Source organism: Drosophila subpulchrella, chromosome 2R, assembly GCF_014743375.2.
Source record: "Drosophila subpulchrella strain 33 F10 #4 breed RU33 chromosome 2R, RU_Dsub_v1.1 Primary Assembly, whole genome shotgun sequence".
Taxonomy (NCBI): Eukaryota; Metazoa; Arthropoda; class Insecta; order Diptera; family Drosophilidae; genus Drosophila; species Drosophila subpulchrella.
This window is the reverse complement of record NC_050611.1, coordinates 14908034-14925352: the sequence shown is the minus strand read 5'-3', so window position 1 is coordinate 14925352 and position 17319 is coordinate 14908034. Positions and strand designations below refer to the sequence as shown.

The 17319-nt window shown below is 39.2% G+C and overlaps 1 protein-coding gene and 1 long non-coding RNA gene across 2 annotated transcripts; both read right to left on the bottom strand.

Annotated features, from left to right (window-relative positions):
• Nucleotides 1-2884: 2884 nt before the first annotated feature.
• Nucleotides 2885-3984, bottom strand: LOC119549780. The gene is given in 3 exon segments (XM_037858042.1): nucleotides 2885-2907; nucleotides 3778-3796; nucleotides 3799-3984. Coding segments are annotated over 3 exon segments (228 nt in total).
• Nucleotides 3985-8637: 4653 nt separating this feature from the next.
• On the bottom strand, nucleotides 8638-15526 carry LOC119550892. Its single transcript, XR_005219511.1, has 3 exons — nucleotides 15415-15526; nucleotides 14247-14657; nucleotides 8638-9130 (listed from the first exon to the last, which is right to left on the bottom strand). It is a non-coding gene; the product is annotated as an uncharacterized LOC119550892 (long non-coding RNA).
• Between the last annotated feature and the right edge of the window lie 1793 nt (nucleotides 15527-17319).

The window sequence follows — 17319 nt, the reverse complement described above, 5'->3', positions numbered from 1 at the left end:
TGTCAACGCAGGCCAACGTGTAGAATATATGAGCTCAATTGTCTTTTTTACGACTGCAGCTCATTTGCTTAGCACCCCGCCCAGGTTCCCCCAAATTTCCCTTAACCCCTGGCGTCTGTGGCGCAGCCTGTCAACAGTTTACACAAACAGCAAGCAGAGGGAGCATTTTATGTGCACTACAAAATGTATGAAATGTACTGCTAATAGCAACCGACCGGGTCTCCAGAGTGTTGATATGTAGGCCCTTTGCCATCACCATCCAACCCCTCGCAACGCAAGGTGCAAACAACTAAAAGGTACTGAACCTAGCCCAGGTTTTACGACTCGCATTGGCAACATGCATCGGCATCTAGGGGTTAAGGCTGCCACTTCGATGGAAGGAAGCGAAAGTAATGCTCGACACTTTATGACCCTGGCCCCAGGAACTCTATTAGGCATCTGATTTGAAAGCACATATGGCCTTTAAAGGGCATTGGGCTATAATGAAAGTAACCTGTACCTAAACGTTCGTCAAACATAAAAAGGATTACATACATCTGCGGTAAAAACAATAATAAACCAAACACATGACATAAATAAGCCTTTTCTTTAAAAACTTCAGTAGTAAAAAGTACTTTAAGCCAACTGCGTACTATATGGACTTATAAAAAACCCATGCAGGCAAGGATTTGAATTATTTTACAAATAGCAAAAAAAAAAGGCTTAAAAAAGCACAACAATTCCTATTTTTAACAACAATATATTTTAATAATTGATACAATGCTTAAATTATGCTTCTAGTGTAGGTGATTGTAAAGATATTTCTTGTAAAATATTATACCAGAATATTCCAACAATTTCTTAATCAAAAAACCTCTGAAATCATGAAAAAATCCAAATACCTCTACCTTGCAAATTATTATTATCTTTTTGTATTGCAACATTGCACAATGGTGTTTTAAATCTCTTCTGCATCTGTTCAAAAAATTTGTTTACCTTCAGGATTTACACAAACGGCAAAAATGGCATTCCTCAGCTCATTGTTGCCAAACTCATGAATCACTCCCCGGCCACAGCCACAAAATCTGCAACTGAAATGCTTCCAAAGATGCAATTTTCCCATAATTTCTTGCAATTTCCGAGGCATTGTTTTGGCTGATCGGCCGTAAAACCTCCATACAAACCAAAACAAAAACTCTGTGGGCCATTTGCCAAGGAGTACAGTGGCAGGGCATTCTTAAACATTTATTGGTAGCCAGACAATTCACACAAGAAAAGGGCAATTAAATTCCGGGAATTATCGGAACTAAACAAGCGACAAACCACAAAAGCGCAGTGGCAGTAGGAAATCGCCGCTCGTAAGTAGTTTGAATCAATGCAACAAAGGTCACCAAAGACGGCAGAATAAACAATGAACCGGGCTTAAAAGAAGAAGGCCCATAGATATTCAAGCAGGTAGAGCGGCGGAGGCTGAGAATGAGTTTGATGCCTCATCATGGCCATCAGGTGGCATGACAATTAAAATTAGGTAACACAGTGAAAATTGGAAAGTAGCCGCCTCCGAGAACTTTGAACTGCCGCCGATCTGCTCCGGATCTGTTCCACTGTTCCACAAAGACCGCCTTTGATGACCGCCGACGACCTAAGTTGTTAGCGCTGATGAAGTAATTCAGTAATTCAGTTGCCCTGCCATTTAACTAAATATTTTGATTAAAGCCGACTGTGTGGCTGTGGCTTTAAGCCAAGTCAGCGGCTGCTAGAAAAAATCAATAGACTTCCGCTGCCGCCTCTTTATTTAAATGGCAAGTTCACGCCCGTTTTTCTTTTCTCGTTTCTGAACTCGTTGTTGTCTGGCCTGTCCATTAAAAGCAAATTCCTCAAAACTTGGCTGTCAGCAGCAAACAATGTCAACATTGCCCGGAACATGGGTTCGGGGAGGGATCTAAGGGTCGTCCTGGTTCTCTATGGGTCCCCCCGATTCCGATTCCACTGGTCACCCTCGCTCGACAAGAAGATGGCGAAATATTCATGCGAAAATTTGTTAACTTTTTCTTGGGGCCAGAACAGGCCAGGCAAACACACAAAAGGGCTAAGCCATACAATTTGGGGCCATCTATCGCTGTCGCTTCCTACTCCTTTTTTATTCATGAGCACACAAAAATAATACAAATGAAAATAATAAAAATACAAATTGAAAGGAAAACAAAACACTTTTTTTGCCCGGTTGTCCCGGGGTTGGACTTTCTCCTTCTGTCTGTCTGTGTGCGTGTGGCAAATAAAAATAAATATATTATTTTACACGATGCCAAGACGCGCGCCAGACGCTGCACAAATCTAATTCAAATTCAGCTGAAGAAGTGGCAAAATAATGTGCGAGCTGGGCGTGCAGCAAAGGGGGTGTGGATCCTGGTATGGGTGTCCCCCCAATGCGAATCCTTTTTCCTCGTCCTGCGGGCGGTCCGTGACGACCATAAAAAGGCAGGAAAAAGGCGACGCCGGCACAGGCCGCCCATTTGTTGTAGCCACCTCCCCGGAAAGCCCGGAAAACTGCCTCCCCTCTGGAATAACTCACTCATATATGCGATCTAACGATTGCAGACTGAAACCAATACGTGTCGCTGGGTGTAAGATACATTAACATATTTGTTTTGTCTGTGGGTCCGTGGGTCTTACTTCCCCCAATATCCACTCTCCCTTTCGTTCACGCGCAGTCTTAAAGTGTACAAGAAGTTATGGCGACAATGGATAAATATAAAATGGTATCCGATTTTTAGTGTTATATGATCGAACATTAAAACACTCTGTGGGAAAAAAACATTTTAAAATTTTTTTTCTATTTTAGACAGACTATTTTAACAGTTAATATTAACTTGTACAAGGTTAAAACTATATAAACATATACATTTTAAACGGGAGGTTTTTTGAAGTCTTTAGAATATCGTATATTACAAATTTTATTTGTTATAAACCCCTTTTTTAGTCATAAGTTTGAAATAACTGTTTTAAGTATCCATAACATCAAACCGTTTTTACAAAAAAAAAAAACTTAAAAACTTTTTAAAAGCCAAGCTTAAACATATCATATACTTACAATTTAATATTACACAACCTTAGTTTTATTACACTTATTAAAAAATAATAATAGTTTTGAAATAATTATTTTAAGTATCCGGAATATCGCCTTTTTTAAATCGAAGTTTAAAATGTCAAACTCAAAATATGTTGGGTATCAAAACATTAGACAAATAAAATGCACCAGTTTTAGAGTTTTTCAAGTTTTGCCCCACTGTTGATTTGTGTATTTTCATTTCCTATTCTAAATATGAATTTAAAATTTTGAAATGTCTGCTTAAGTATCCAGAAAATCGAAGCGCTTCTGAAAACCAAGATCGAAATATCCAATATCTCAAAGAATCGGCCTGTGATAAGCAGTTCTAGCTTAAATCCGATATATCAAAAATTAAATGCAGCACTTTCTTAGCTAAACAAGTTTTGCTCCACTTTTGTTTAGGGTATTTGCTTTTCCAATCCAATTTATTCTATATATACCGAATCGTTTAATGAATTCCATATTTCGCTGTGCCGGGGATTTCCCCCCTTTGGGAGACTCTAACAAGCTCTGGCAGCTGTCCCGCAGTTTTCTCGCCCAGCGAGAAGCCCCATCCTCCGCCGCCTCCCCGGGTTTTCCATCTGAGCACTCGTTCCGCCCGTATCCACTTAGACAGCTCAGGCATAAAAAACATATGTTGCCTTTGGTCCTTTCACTCCTTCTTCGCTCGTGTCCTTCAGGCCACCCACAATCCACCACCCACTCCTTTTCGGTTGTGCTTTTTCCAACAATTGGTTTTTAGGTGGCAGTCGAGCACATTTTAAGTGGTAATCATTTACGCTTCGCAAATAAATACCGAGTTTGTGATTTGAATTTTCCTGCCATTTCCATTTTCCTCGCTCGCTGCCAGATTCTGTTTCTGCTTCGGTTTGTGTTTTATTTTCATTTCGAGTCATCCTTTCTCCGTTTGTTTTTGTTGTGTTGCGCTGTTTTCGGCTTTTCTCCAGGGTTTATTTCACAGCTTTCATTTTTGTGGGCCGCCCCCGTCATAAAACCAGCGTAGGACATTGTAAATTTTAAAGTTTAACCCTTTTCGCTTTACTTTTATGAAAGAAACCCGCTTTTAAGAGCTAAGTCCAACGGGATTAGGTTCTTCAACTCGGCCAGACCTTAACAAAATCCCAGCCCCAACTTATTATTGATCATTGGTTGTTAAGATCTGGAACTGGTTTTCCAATTACCTTCGGCCGGCACTCATTAACCCATTAGGCCCAGCCTATTAACTTAACCTGAAGTACTTTCGTTGGATCTAGTTTAAAAGTAAAAACCCGAAGACGAATGAAAGTTTTCATTGTTTGGGAAATGGCTTTGAGGAACCCCGGCTGGCCGACTGAGAAGTAACCAAAACTGAGCAACCGCAGACGCTGACTGATTTTCACATCTGAGTTGGGATCTTTAGCTCTGTTAATGATCTACACGCAGTTCTCCAAAGAAAGATGGGGAATACATATATACTGGAAAAAATATTGCATTATGTCAAGGTATTTTAAGATTTTTGAATGGAACTCAATGAAATACTATGAGTAAAGACAAATGTTGCTAAGCTCTATTCTTTTGAGTTTCAAGTACACCTACAAAACAGAAAGTTATGTTTTAATACCTGTTCTATTAAAAGTATACCAGAGGCAGTACTGAAATTAAAGAATGGATTTAAGACGAAACAATGTAAAGTCTTACATTACAATTTCGTTTCCATTTTAAAGAGTCTAGAATTTGGGTTTGTGGTATTATTTTTCATCCAGTTAATTGAAATTTAATACTTTGGAAAGTATTACTTTAATACTCATCTTACCGATGCCAAATCGATACTCAATAGTGTATAATTAATGTAAAAATAGTTGCTTTTCTATGACTAATTTTTTCGGTTTAGGTGTACGTAACCGTACATTATTTTTTCAATTTATTATCAAATATATTTCCATTAAATATTTTAATATAAAATTTCGCTGCAACAATTTAATTATCTATTTTACTTCTTTTAATAATAATATCGATAAACTATTATTATAAATTTTCTTCTTATCGATGGCAAATCGATACTCAATGGTTTAGAAACCTGTTCGTATCCCCACAATATCTTATAAGTATTTCAGTCAAATATTTTGACATGAAATTCTAAAAAATTCGGTTGAATCGACTTATGATTATGAATTTTACTTTATATAATAATAAATCAATAAATTTCTTTCATAATTAATTATTGTCATCATTTTTTTCCGTGTAGAGTGAGGGAGACAAACCTGATCTTTGAGTAACGCGATCAGGTGCGAACAAAATTATCAGCCCATGGGCAACGCGAAGAACCAAATAAAGGGAGAAAAGAAATAAAGCGAAGAAATCAAAACTCGCCGCGAAGTTAATTATAATTGCCTGGGCAAAAATACAAAGAGGGGAAAAAATAAATAAATAAAGGTTGCCTGGTTGACTGGAAAACGTGGGCTGAACCGGAGGAAGGGGGCGGGGCTGGTCGGTGGTTTTATTATTGATTCGGCGCTCGGATTTTTATTTTTGAAGTGTGCGTGCGCCGGCATCTTAAATTATTTTCCATTTGAGGCACGTCGCCGAGCTAACTACATGAAATATCATTCGATGGGCCTGTGTGAATGGGAATGCCTTTTCATAATTATATTTAATTTCAAGGTTGCGCCGTGGCGGAAGACAACAAATAATTGTCGGAGATAATCGGCGAGCTGTCGCGGCTGCTTAGCGCCTTGTCAGAAGAATTGGCCGGCAGCAATCCGAAAGATATAAATAATAAAAAAAAATAACAAAACAACAAAATTGATATAATACCCAGATACCAGCTGCAGAATATATCTGAGTGGGTGTAATTATGACAATTGAGACCGACTCGGCGGTCCACCGATTGAATGGGGATCAGCCCAATTGCAGTTCTCGAATGTGTGAATGGAGATTGGAGAACAATCGATGGCTAATGGATTTGATATTGGAGAACGTCGGCTGAATTGAGGTTTGTGGGGCGATTAAGCGAAATGGATATTGACAGACACAGATGCAATTATGTTTTTGCATCGAGTGTGGGCTGATTTCAGAGTATTGGCCAATAGAAGTGTTGAGAGTGGCGAACTCAATTGCTACCGCTTTTGGGCTATATTATGTTCTATTTTCCATGTAGATAACACAATTAGATTGTAATTTCCAAAGCTTAAAAATTAATGTGTGTACGCTTTGCATACAAATACATGAAATACGAAACTGTTTTTAAAAGTTATTGATGAATTCGAATAGAACAGGAACATTTTTATGAAATTCAAAGCTACTTTACTTATATACGGAAATGTATTTGACAAAATTTTGAGGTTTCTACTTTGCAAATAAAGTTCTGATTTGCAAAATATGTCAAAGCTTAAAGTGTGATTGATAGAAACTTAATTGGTTATGTTTTTTCGGTATTTTAATCCCCTTTGTTGTTTCTTGCAACTCTGAAAACATAATTTAAATGTGAGTTTCAAAGACAGAGTTGCATCTAATGGATAAATTAAATCGGTGCATCCATAACTCAGCTGTTCGGCTGTGGGAACCCACAAATCAATGCCCAATATAAATGCAAGCAAATCAGGTCAATGGGTCTGGTCTGGTCTGTGTAGGAAGTTCTCAAATTAAGACATACCATTCGGAGAAACGACTTCCCCACTTGGGCAATAAAACACAGTCTGCGGTGTGAATTGAGCAGAGTGCTTTGTGCTTTTCCAACCGCCGGACCAATTCTACAATAATAGAGGAAACATTTCGCCCGACGACTGTTTATTTGACATATCAATTTCCCGGGGCCGTGTAAACATATCAAATCGATCGCACAACTTGTCATGCCCAAATAGATCGAATGGAGCCGGGAAGCGAGCCCAATCTCTGGATGTTGGACACTAAATGGAATTGTAAACACAGCCAACATAACTGTGACTCTGGGCCCTCGACTGTGACGTATTGTGTTCAATGGAAATTAACACGAAATCGAATAAAACAGCAAACAAACCGAGAGAACGGCCCAAAAAATATTCGTAGCAGCTCAATTTGATTTTCGAGTTGTTGTTGGGCTTTCAACGCCTGCGCAAAAGTCAAGCGCTACAAGCGTCATAAATTGAACTACAACATGCCGAACAACGAACAACAAAGCCAGAAATTGAAAATCAACAACACGAACACTTTTGTCGTGCATTTTGCGCCACACCCAGCAAACAATTTAGTCAATATACACAGAGTGGTAGATATGCATCGACTGACGGGGTTCGTGGACCCTAGTCTCTGTCTGTCTTTCTATGCTAAACAGCCTGCAGTCGCCTTAACTTATTGAATTTCACACGCAAAATGGAGTACGATAAGTTCTGGTTCCCCCACCAAGGTGATCTCGAAAAAACCCCACCTATGCCACTTTCGTGTCCCCCAGACCACGAACTCTTTGGGTTAGTCATGTGACTGGTGCCTTGAGATCAGATCACTAAGAACCTCCTCCGCCGACACAACCTTCAACGCCAACTCCAGCTGGGATCTAATGTGTAAGCCGCTGATTTTGGGCTGATATATGGATGTTTACATACGAACACTGATTGGTGTTTTGCTGCAGGTTTCAATAAAATAAATGTAGGTTTATAAAACAGTTGCTGTTCTTAGACTTTGAACATTCATTTATTAAAGTTGGTAAACTTTTTTTTACTATTGGATTGGATAAAACAAATGTAAGATCGTTCTTAACTTGTGTATCTTAGAAGACGGTATTTCTTTAGTCTAAAATTTTTTCGATTGAATGATTTTTCCGTAAACATTTTATCTGTCCTAAATATTACTTATAAAGTATTATTTTTTTAAAGAATTTTTTAAATTGTTTTAAAAATATGTAAAGAAATTCCATAGAAATGTATTTTTTAGGGACCCAAAATTTAAGATTTTAGAAGGAAACTGTGAAATTGATTTATTTATCTTAAAAAGCGTGTAACAATCAGGAAAATTAGAAAATATATTTTTCAACCATCATAGACCTTTTAAAATAAATATGACAAATAATAATATTGAAGGTCCCTGGATCAAAGATCCTCACACTTTTTACATATTTGTGTGTTAAGTGTTAACTAAGAATATTATTGATTCAGAATAACACTGATAATTTAAAAGATCACATTAAATCCCATGAAAGTGTACCATTTTTCAAGCTTATAATTCCGAACCAATTATTCGCTGAAATCACATGATGCGTATATTGATGTTTCAAGACCCCATAATTGTTTTTTGCCATTCAGGCTGGCAAATGAACTCCAGAAATGCATTGCAACGAGGCTGAATAATTAATTTCTGGCCCAGCACCTGTTCGCGTGTAATCGATATCTGAGCTCGTGCTGGCTGTCATCGATTGCCAGATGCTGGCAAATATTTATCAGCTGCAACAGCGCCGCACTGACCCATAAAAGCTGCATAAATATTCATTGCTAGCGCCGCGTCCCAGAGCTGCATTTATAATAAAATGCAAATGTATCAATTAAAGTGTGTTTTATTTTGTCAACAGCCGAGGATTCCGATGGTACTGCTACGCAATCTGTGGGGAGAGTGCAGTGGGGGTACAGAAAAAAAGACAGTGGTGCACTAGAGACAGTACTTGGATTGGATTGGCGGAGTATGACGACGTCGAGTGGTGGTCGTATCTCTGGTTGTTGACCTCGCACAATGGGGGAAACTCGCACCACATACTGGCAACACATGGAGCGTATTCCATATACCCATCTACTATTATACGACAACGGAGCGTAGTTTCACTTACAATTAAATGACGAGGTCGCTGTCGATGACGACAATTGTCCGCCACAAAGCAACGGGACATCAATAAAGCTGAAAACCCTCGTCGCAGGCAGGCCAGCACTCAATAGCCATGTGAGCAGTTCGCCCGGTCAATGTGCCAGTTGCCCGCATTCGATTCGAGCAATCAGAGAGCTGAAGGAGCCCTCCAGCCCGCCGCCGATGGTTGCAACATCTAATTGAGTTATTACGTATCCCGATTTGCATAAACAAACGCAACGCAGCTCGTCCAATTATCGCCTAGCGCCACACGTGCGTTCCATCAGCAGCACATAGAAAATACAATATATTAACATTCCTCGGAAAAAAAAGAATACCAAAAAATAAAAATGCTATAAAAAGTAATCACAAAGTCTTAATTTTAAAATGTGAACACTAATTCACTGAGAAAAGTAAAGAACAAAAAAACAAAGAGCAAATATGCCTGATTTCAGTACTCTTTCTTCTTACTTTTTCTAGTACATGTGTTCTTAAAATCAAGCGTAAAGTGTTCTCGACTTGGTTTTCTGAGATCACTCACATTAAAAATTTAAAAGAATATTTCATTATAAAGAAGGTCTCAAGATTCTCTAAACTTACACTTCATATATATTTACTTAATAATTACAAAACAACTGTAAGAATAAAATTTATTTAGTAATTAGAATTTTGTAATATTTCTAATACTATTTTTAAAAATACATAAAATAAAAGTGTACAAAAATTTTAATGTTAAAATGAGAAAGATTATGTTTATGTTTATAAACCCACTTTTTATATAGATATTACAATAGAATTGTACGTTGAAGAGCTTCAAAAAAGTATTTGTTAAGCTTTAAAAACTCTAATGACTATAACTTAAAGAAAATATACCTGAAATTGCTTGTTTAACTTGGGTTTCTCTTTACTGTGTTAGATTATGTAAAACTAAGCAATTTTCAAGAGCTTGCAATTTTTTTAAAAGCTTTTACTTTCACACAATGACGCAACTGAAATTAAGTTAATATTTTATACTAAATCGAAACGCAGACCGTAATTGCTTATCACAACGACTTAATAGCTTAATTTTGACCTATGGTGACCTAAATTTCGAATATTATTTCCCTATGCAACACTAACCTCCGCCGGGTTATGCAACAAATATAAGTCCCGCTTGGCATCTCCACACTTCCACGTTTTTTGATTGACAGTGCGGTTTCCGGCCCTCTCTACTCTCTACCCAGAGTCCCCATCACAGTTCTCCGCTTTGCTTTGCTGCACACCAAAAATTTATGTTTATTGGCGTTTGTCAACAATTTATTTAAATTTATTGTGACAGCGTTTTTTTTTTGTTTGTTGCATCGTCTTGTTCCCTTGTTTGCTGCAGGTTCCGCTGCGATCTTGATGTATTAATCTAGGGTAGAAGCGGTGCGTTAATCATCTGCAGATGATAGATGCCATGTTCGGCCAACAATTAAATATGCAGGTGGAGCAATTAGTTGCAGATGCAGGGGATGAAATTTGGAAGGGCAAAGAGCACAAGTTATTAGTTATTGCCGATCATTCAACGTTATTTTATACAGTAGAGGCGTGTTTTAGCTTGATCTATTGATCGTTACACAGTCTTTAGTGCAGGCTCGTTATAAACGGATCGTTTGCTGAGATAATTACATAGATGTTTTTAAAGTATTTACATATAACTTTCACCCAAATTGGATTCGGCCCCTATTTTTATTTGTTTAAGGTCCATCGTAACTTAAAATGTCTTGTTGGAGGAATGTTTCCATATTTATGACCATCTGTATTTTATAAATATCTTCAAAACCTATCCATCCTCTGACTAACCCCTGAAATGTATACCCCCAGGATGCTTAGCAGTTCTCAGGAACTTCTCGATCCTTTTTTCGCATCTCATGCGAACCCACAATCATCGATGACTAATCCGACTTTAGTTTAATTTCTCTTTCGTTTAATTTATTGTTTAATGGCCCCCAGCAAATCGGCAACGTATGAGAATAAATAAAAAAAAGGAGCTGAAAGCGGAAAGCTGAACACAGAGAACCGCAACCCTTTTGGCCAGTCCGCCGTTTTGGCCATTTAGCCTTTTGGCCGCTGCTTATTTACGTTCTTCGACGGCCAGGCAACCTGTGCCCAAAAAACTACAAAACATGCGCTGGCATAAATCATAAGCGTCGGCGAGTTGCCCAGAAACGGTTCAAAGATACAGATGCAGATAGAGATTCGGATTCGAATTCGGAATCGGAATCGGATATGGATGCGGATACACACTGCGAGGCAGAGGCAAGTCGAACTTTTTAACAAGCATTTAACGATTTAATTTGGCAAATACGTGGTGATGGTGGGGGCAAAACTTTGCTAGCCAAGGGATCGGGAACCGAAGTGCCCAGCGGATATTTATGGATCGGAGGCGCAACCTTGCCAAAAGATGAACGCAACGAGAAAAATTCACAAAATGCGACTGGGGAATCGCTAACTGCGAACCCAAACCATTTTCATTCCATTTCGGGCATCCAGGATCCCATATGCAAAAGTGCCCAGAATGCGGGCAGGTCGAGGGAGGGAAATGGAGTAGAGATGGTATGGTATGGTATGGGGGTCTCTGAAAGGAAAGCAGCATATGTGTACGAGTGGCGAACTGCCGACTGCAAATGGAGCACATAAATTATATTCCATTCGATGATATTTGCGTTTTGCTGCTCTTTATTTAAAAAGAAGCAGCGCTGTTGGCCAAGGGCCCAAGCTGAAGTTCTGTGCGCATTTTGTTGGGTAGCAGAGGGTTAGATGGAATACCAGGATTCACCTTTAAAAATGGAGTAAAACATTTGTAGATCCACAGGGGAGGTTTAGGGACTCTTACCCACTCCAATCGGGTAAAAATGTTTGGAATTTTGGTACTTCGAAAGTGCACCACAAAAAATTTACTTTTCAGAAGGAGGTTTACCGAAATAAAATAAACAAAATGCGGCATTACGTTAATATAAGAAAAGCTCTTTCAAAATTTAAACTTTAACAATGTTTTTTAATATTTCAATGAGCATTGTGGTGACTACACTGCTAAAAATATGTAATATAATAGTTAAAAGTCTGGGTATTGAATTTAAAATATCGTATTAAGTGTTTGGACTAAATGCATAAACATATTGTTCAATATAAAACCCAATAAATGGAGTGATTTAATTTGAAAATTTTAAGTCAAGGTAGAAAATATTAGCTTCGATTTTTATGCTGGGTATCTTCGATTTTATAGCCTTTCACACTTTTACTTGTTAAGTTTTCAACTCTGGCGTAGTCAGCAATTTGCTTTGGCCATATTTTTCCAGTTCTCCAGACTACACACATGCATTTTAATGCCCTCAGACCGACTCTTTTTTCACTTCTCCTCTATTTGCTTTCGACATTTGAAATGTGCCTTTGACTTTGCGACTGCTGCCCCAAAGTTGGCGGGCTGTGGAGGGCGGTCCGAGTTCAAATTAAAGGATTCAAGGCTCGACCGCAACCCATTTATCGAATGGAGCGGCGCTTTTTTCTATCTCTAAAGTAAATGCGGCATAATTTATGGGGACTGGGCCATTAAAATATATATGCAGCTATATAAATACGTAGCGGTACATATATAATGGATTCCAGTTGGATTTCGCTGTGGCCCCGATTATGGGCCATTTGTTATGCGGAGGCCTTTAATTTATTTTTATCTTTGGCTGCTAATTGCAGTTCTCAGCAATTGATTTAAATTATCTACCAAATGTGCATGCATGCTATGCTCTCTTTATTTATTTCCATATAAATATTTCATAAATCTACGGTCGCCATCGGGTTAACCAATGCTGAAAAACTTTGCAATTAAGCTGGCCATAAACAAAAACAACAACAAATTATCGCATCGAATTTAAGACCAACAAGTGAAAAAAAATGCAAAAAGGGTTGAATAAAAAATCAAGTTTATTAAAAAGTCTGTCAGTGGCATATGGGCGAACTTTTTATTGTTGTCACTGTTGGCATGAAAGTTTCATAAACATATACATAAATTAAAATTAATGCCCCACCTAGCCTTATTTATGACGAACAGCCAGATCCATTTAAATACCAATACCAATTAAATAATCAAATATTTTCGCCCACCAAGTTAAACTTAATAAACGAGCTGCAAATTCTTCATGAACAAACTTTCTGGGAAACTCTGCGATGGGCCATTAACGACACATACACAAATGCGAGTTGTCTGCCATAATGACCAGTGAATTAAGAATTTAATTTATTAACAAACTGCTTTCTGCTATCTGCCTGCAACAAACAGAAAGAACAGTCCGTAGTTGGCTTTGCATTAAGAATTAACCAGTTGGGTTTGACGAGCAGTCTTTATCGGTGGCAGAGAACTCAACTTTTAATAGTTTAAGAGCCCGCCAGAGAAAGGCGAAATACGAGAGCAAATTAAGGCTGTTGAGTCAGAGACTCGCCAAAGATAAAATGCATCACAAATATGGAAATTACGTCTTCGCTCGGCCAGGGAAGCAAATTGCACTAAATTGATAATTAGATGGGAACCGTTGGGTGGGAAGTGGAGCAGGGCAATTACCCCGAGGAGAATTCGTCTTCAATGGACTATGAATGCGATGTTGTGTTTGCAGGGAAACAAAGCAGAGTGACTGCTTGTGCAGTTATGCTTTTTGGCTTAAATTTGGAAATTGGCCTTATATTTATTCAGAGAACTCTGCATCTAACTGATGTGAAAAATATAACAGCTACAAGTTGCAAAACTTCATTAGGATAGACATAGCTCTTTATAGACTAGCTAATAAGTAGTAAAAAAGCAAGCAGTGCGATAAGTTTATGGTATGCAACTTTGTCAGAGAACCTATCGATAAATTGCAATTGCAATTTATTGCTAAAGTTTTACCACTTGAGAGATGAATACTTTTAGGAAACGAAAACGGATATTTTTAAAAACTAAAACAAATTTTTCAATTTTTTCCATCGCATAGTTAGTTGACTTTAAAGCAGTGCATTATGTTTAAAATATACAAGTCTATGAGAAAGATGATCCGTCGATAAATTGCAATTTATTTTTAAAGTTTTGCCTCTTGATAGATAAATATTTGTAGGAAACGGGTATTAATATTTTTAAAAACCTTATCTGATTTCTTAGCAGTTAGCTGTCTTTAAAGCAGCATATTTTAAAGAAACAGGGATAAATATTTTCAGAAACTAAAACAAACACTTTTATGTTTTCCATCGCACATTTAGCCTACTTCAAAGTCAGTGTCATAAGGCCTTTAGTGCCGGGCCAACTCTTATATTTGGCTTCCACCCACTTGCCGTCTCATAACTGCCTTGTGCACCCACTTAGCTCCACTGACCCCGGTTCGCAAGTTCCACTTACCCAGTTGGCTAATACAGCCGGATCCTTTTATTATTTCCTCCGCCGGCGCACCCTTCTTTCGGTCTGCCAATTTATGACTTTTGAGTACGCATCCATATATCATTATAATTGTCAATAATCGTTCGATTTATTTATATTTTCTCATATGTGCCTCGACATTTTATGGCCATTTGCCGGGGCTCATAAAACTGCGACATTCTTTTTTATTGCCCCGCTTGACTCGCATCTTTGCTGTACGCCTCCTTTCATAAATCATGCGAAAATATGAGAGCAAAAGTATTGCATTGTTATACAAAAGACATTGCCCGGTCCCCCAGAATTTTATTAGGCATAACTTCTTCCTGCATTTGCATAAATACGCAGGTCGGATCCGGTCTTATGGTTCAAATGCCGCTTGTCAGGGCTGCTTGGCTGAGATCAAAGGACATTATCAATATTTAAAAGCCAGCGAGTCAAGGTCACAAAAGGCCCAAGCCGGGGAAAAAGACCCAAAGAGCCAGACAGGAGAGGGGGAAAATTAAAAAAAAAATTTAAAGCAGCGGGCCCAAACTAGCTAACTGTCAGCGGGCTTAACTTTACAACGTTGCATGAATAAAAATTTAAATAATTTATAGAATTTGTTACTTATGGCGCCTGGCACACAAACAGCCCCCGGGCACGACCAGCCGCCGACTCCAGTAAATATGGCCAAAACAATGTGAGCTTCCTGTTGAAAAGCGGACCGAGGCGAAACGGTGGCGTATGCGTAATGCGAAATGCCGGTAAACGTGGCCAAGGCAAGAGCTACAAAATGGAGGGCGGGACTTGGGGACCATCGGGCTTAAGTTCACGGAAGTCGTTGGCGGGTTGCTCCAGCTTCTGCCGCTTTGTGTTTTATTTTTAACGAATTTTTATGATGTCTATGGCAAGGGCAGACATTCTTTGTGCCACCGCCGTGGTACATTAAAAAGCGTCTACAGGGTCCTGCTACTTTCTCCCCCCAACTCTCTGCATATTTTAGTGTGTAGTGCTGCCGAGTGGCGTAATTCCCGGTGTTGTGTCTGAAGGCCCCGCAGCCTCCGTCTGCGTTAATAGCGCGGGTTTTATATGCTAAATGGAAATTTTCAGCTTGCCATTTGGGCGGATGCCCCACCATCCACCACTGCCTCAAAGTAGGAAATCCCGACACCTGAGCTTATTGATTTGTCGCTGGAATCCAGAAACCAGAATCCAGATCCACCTGGCCCTCGCTGCGTATGTGTAATCCCATTGACTTGACGCTGCCGCTTGGCTGCCTTATTTTTGCGTAATTTAATAACTTTGTTTAACATAATTGACAATTGAAGCGGAGACATTGCCGTTTATCAGCGGCTTAATGCCTGCCATCGACAAGGCTAAGCTGATGCCAGCGGAACGAAAAGTGTAATGAACTCTGAAATTTGATAAATAAAATAACCGTCCTAAACCATCTTGCGGGCTAAGTGAGACAATGAAGCCCTAGCGCTTTAAATTTTTTAAGTAGCCAAATTGTCAGGGGCTGTCCAAAAATCGGAGCTCATATAATATTTAAATAGCTCGAGAGCGTTTTGGCAAAATTGTTATGAATTTGCCCACGCACACAACACTGCCATAGGGGCGTCATAAAATTTTAATTAGTCGCCTGTGCATATACGTATACGACGCATGCCAGCAATTTGAACTCTTTGAAAACTTTTGCCGGCACACAGTGCGTATGCGTTATTCATATGTATAAGATATGAGACATGGAATTGCGGCTGTCGTTCGGCAGCCAGGATTTTTTTCTCCCTGTTTTTCGTATCCAGAACTCTCGTGTGCAGTCAGTCAAATTGCAGCGGGGATCCTGAGGAGGGCAGGACCAAGCCGAACCGAAGCCAAACTGAAACGAACAGGACCTCCTTTACGCAAATGACAAACTGACGTACGTGACATTTATGCGAATTGGCAGTCGTTGGCAATAGCATAAATTCATATAGGTTCGCATATATAGATACGTTTATATATATGCGTATGGCGGAAAGGCACATAAAATGTGTGTCAGTTGCATATGTTATGTGCGCATTTACAGGGGGTATATAAAATTTGTGCCACGCAAAGTGATTTTTCTATGGCGTATTTACTAAATGTTTAAGTGCATTTGGGAGATAGCAAAGTATCTCAACTTGAATGGCATGTCAAGGCTTTGCCGGCGCTGCTGCCCGTTTATATTAAAGTGTCATTTGTCAGAGGATTGCAAAAAAATATATTCCTCCTCCCGCTTTGTATGGCCAACTCGAAAGACCAGCGAATCTAAATTTCAAATAAGCGGGGGTCGAAATAAACTTACGCAAATTGAGCGACAAACGGAGGTCGCCGAAAATCCATTCAGTTCCCTTTATGTGTCTCTAACTTTCGGCATTTTACCTGGCAATTTGGCAAAAACCTCTTTTCGAACCAAAGTCAAGCCGAAATTCTGGGCCGTTTCATTAAAATGTAATGAAACCTTTCGATCGATTGCGCATAAAAATGTTTGCTATAAAATTTTAAATACACCAATACCAATTCACATCAGCATCAGTCTGTCTGCGTTTGTATCTGTGTGGGTGTGTCTGTGCGAGTGTGTTTGCAATAAAATGAAGTTGAACAAATCGCATAATAAAAAGAAGATACACAAAATGGGATGGGATGACATGGTTTGGGGAGAAGGTGGTTGAGGTTCGAGGTTCGAGGGCCTCGGCAATTTTTGGGTATACGCCATAAAATTTTCGCCAAATGTCGTTTGATACGAACACACGCTTATCACACACACACACACACACAAGCGACACCCACGCACATTATGAAGTCGTAATAATGTGTCTGTGTGCGTGTCCCTGTGTTTGTGTTGGTAATGTAAACGTTGCTCTCATGTAAAAAGGACACGCAAAACCGCGCAACAAATATAAACATATCGAACACACACAGCGGCAGCAACAACTACACACAATGACAGCGGCAGCAATAATAACCCCATCACGTATACGCGGCGTTGTGCGGCTGCCTTACACGTGTGCTGTGTGTTGTGTGTCCTGTGTCGTGGGCTGTGTGTGTGTGGGTG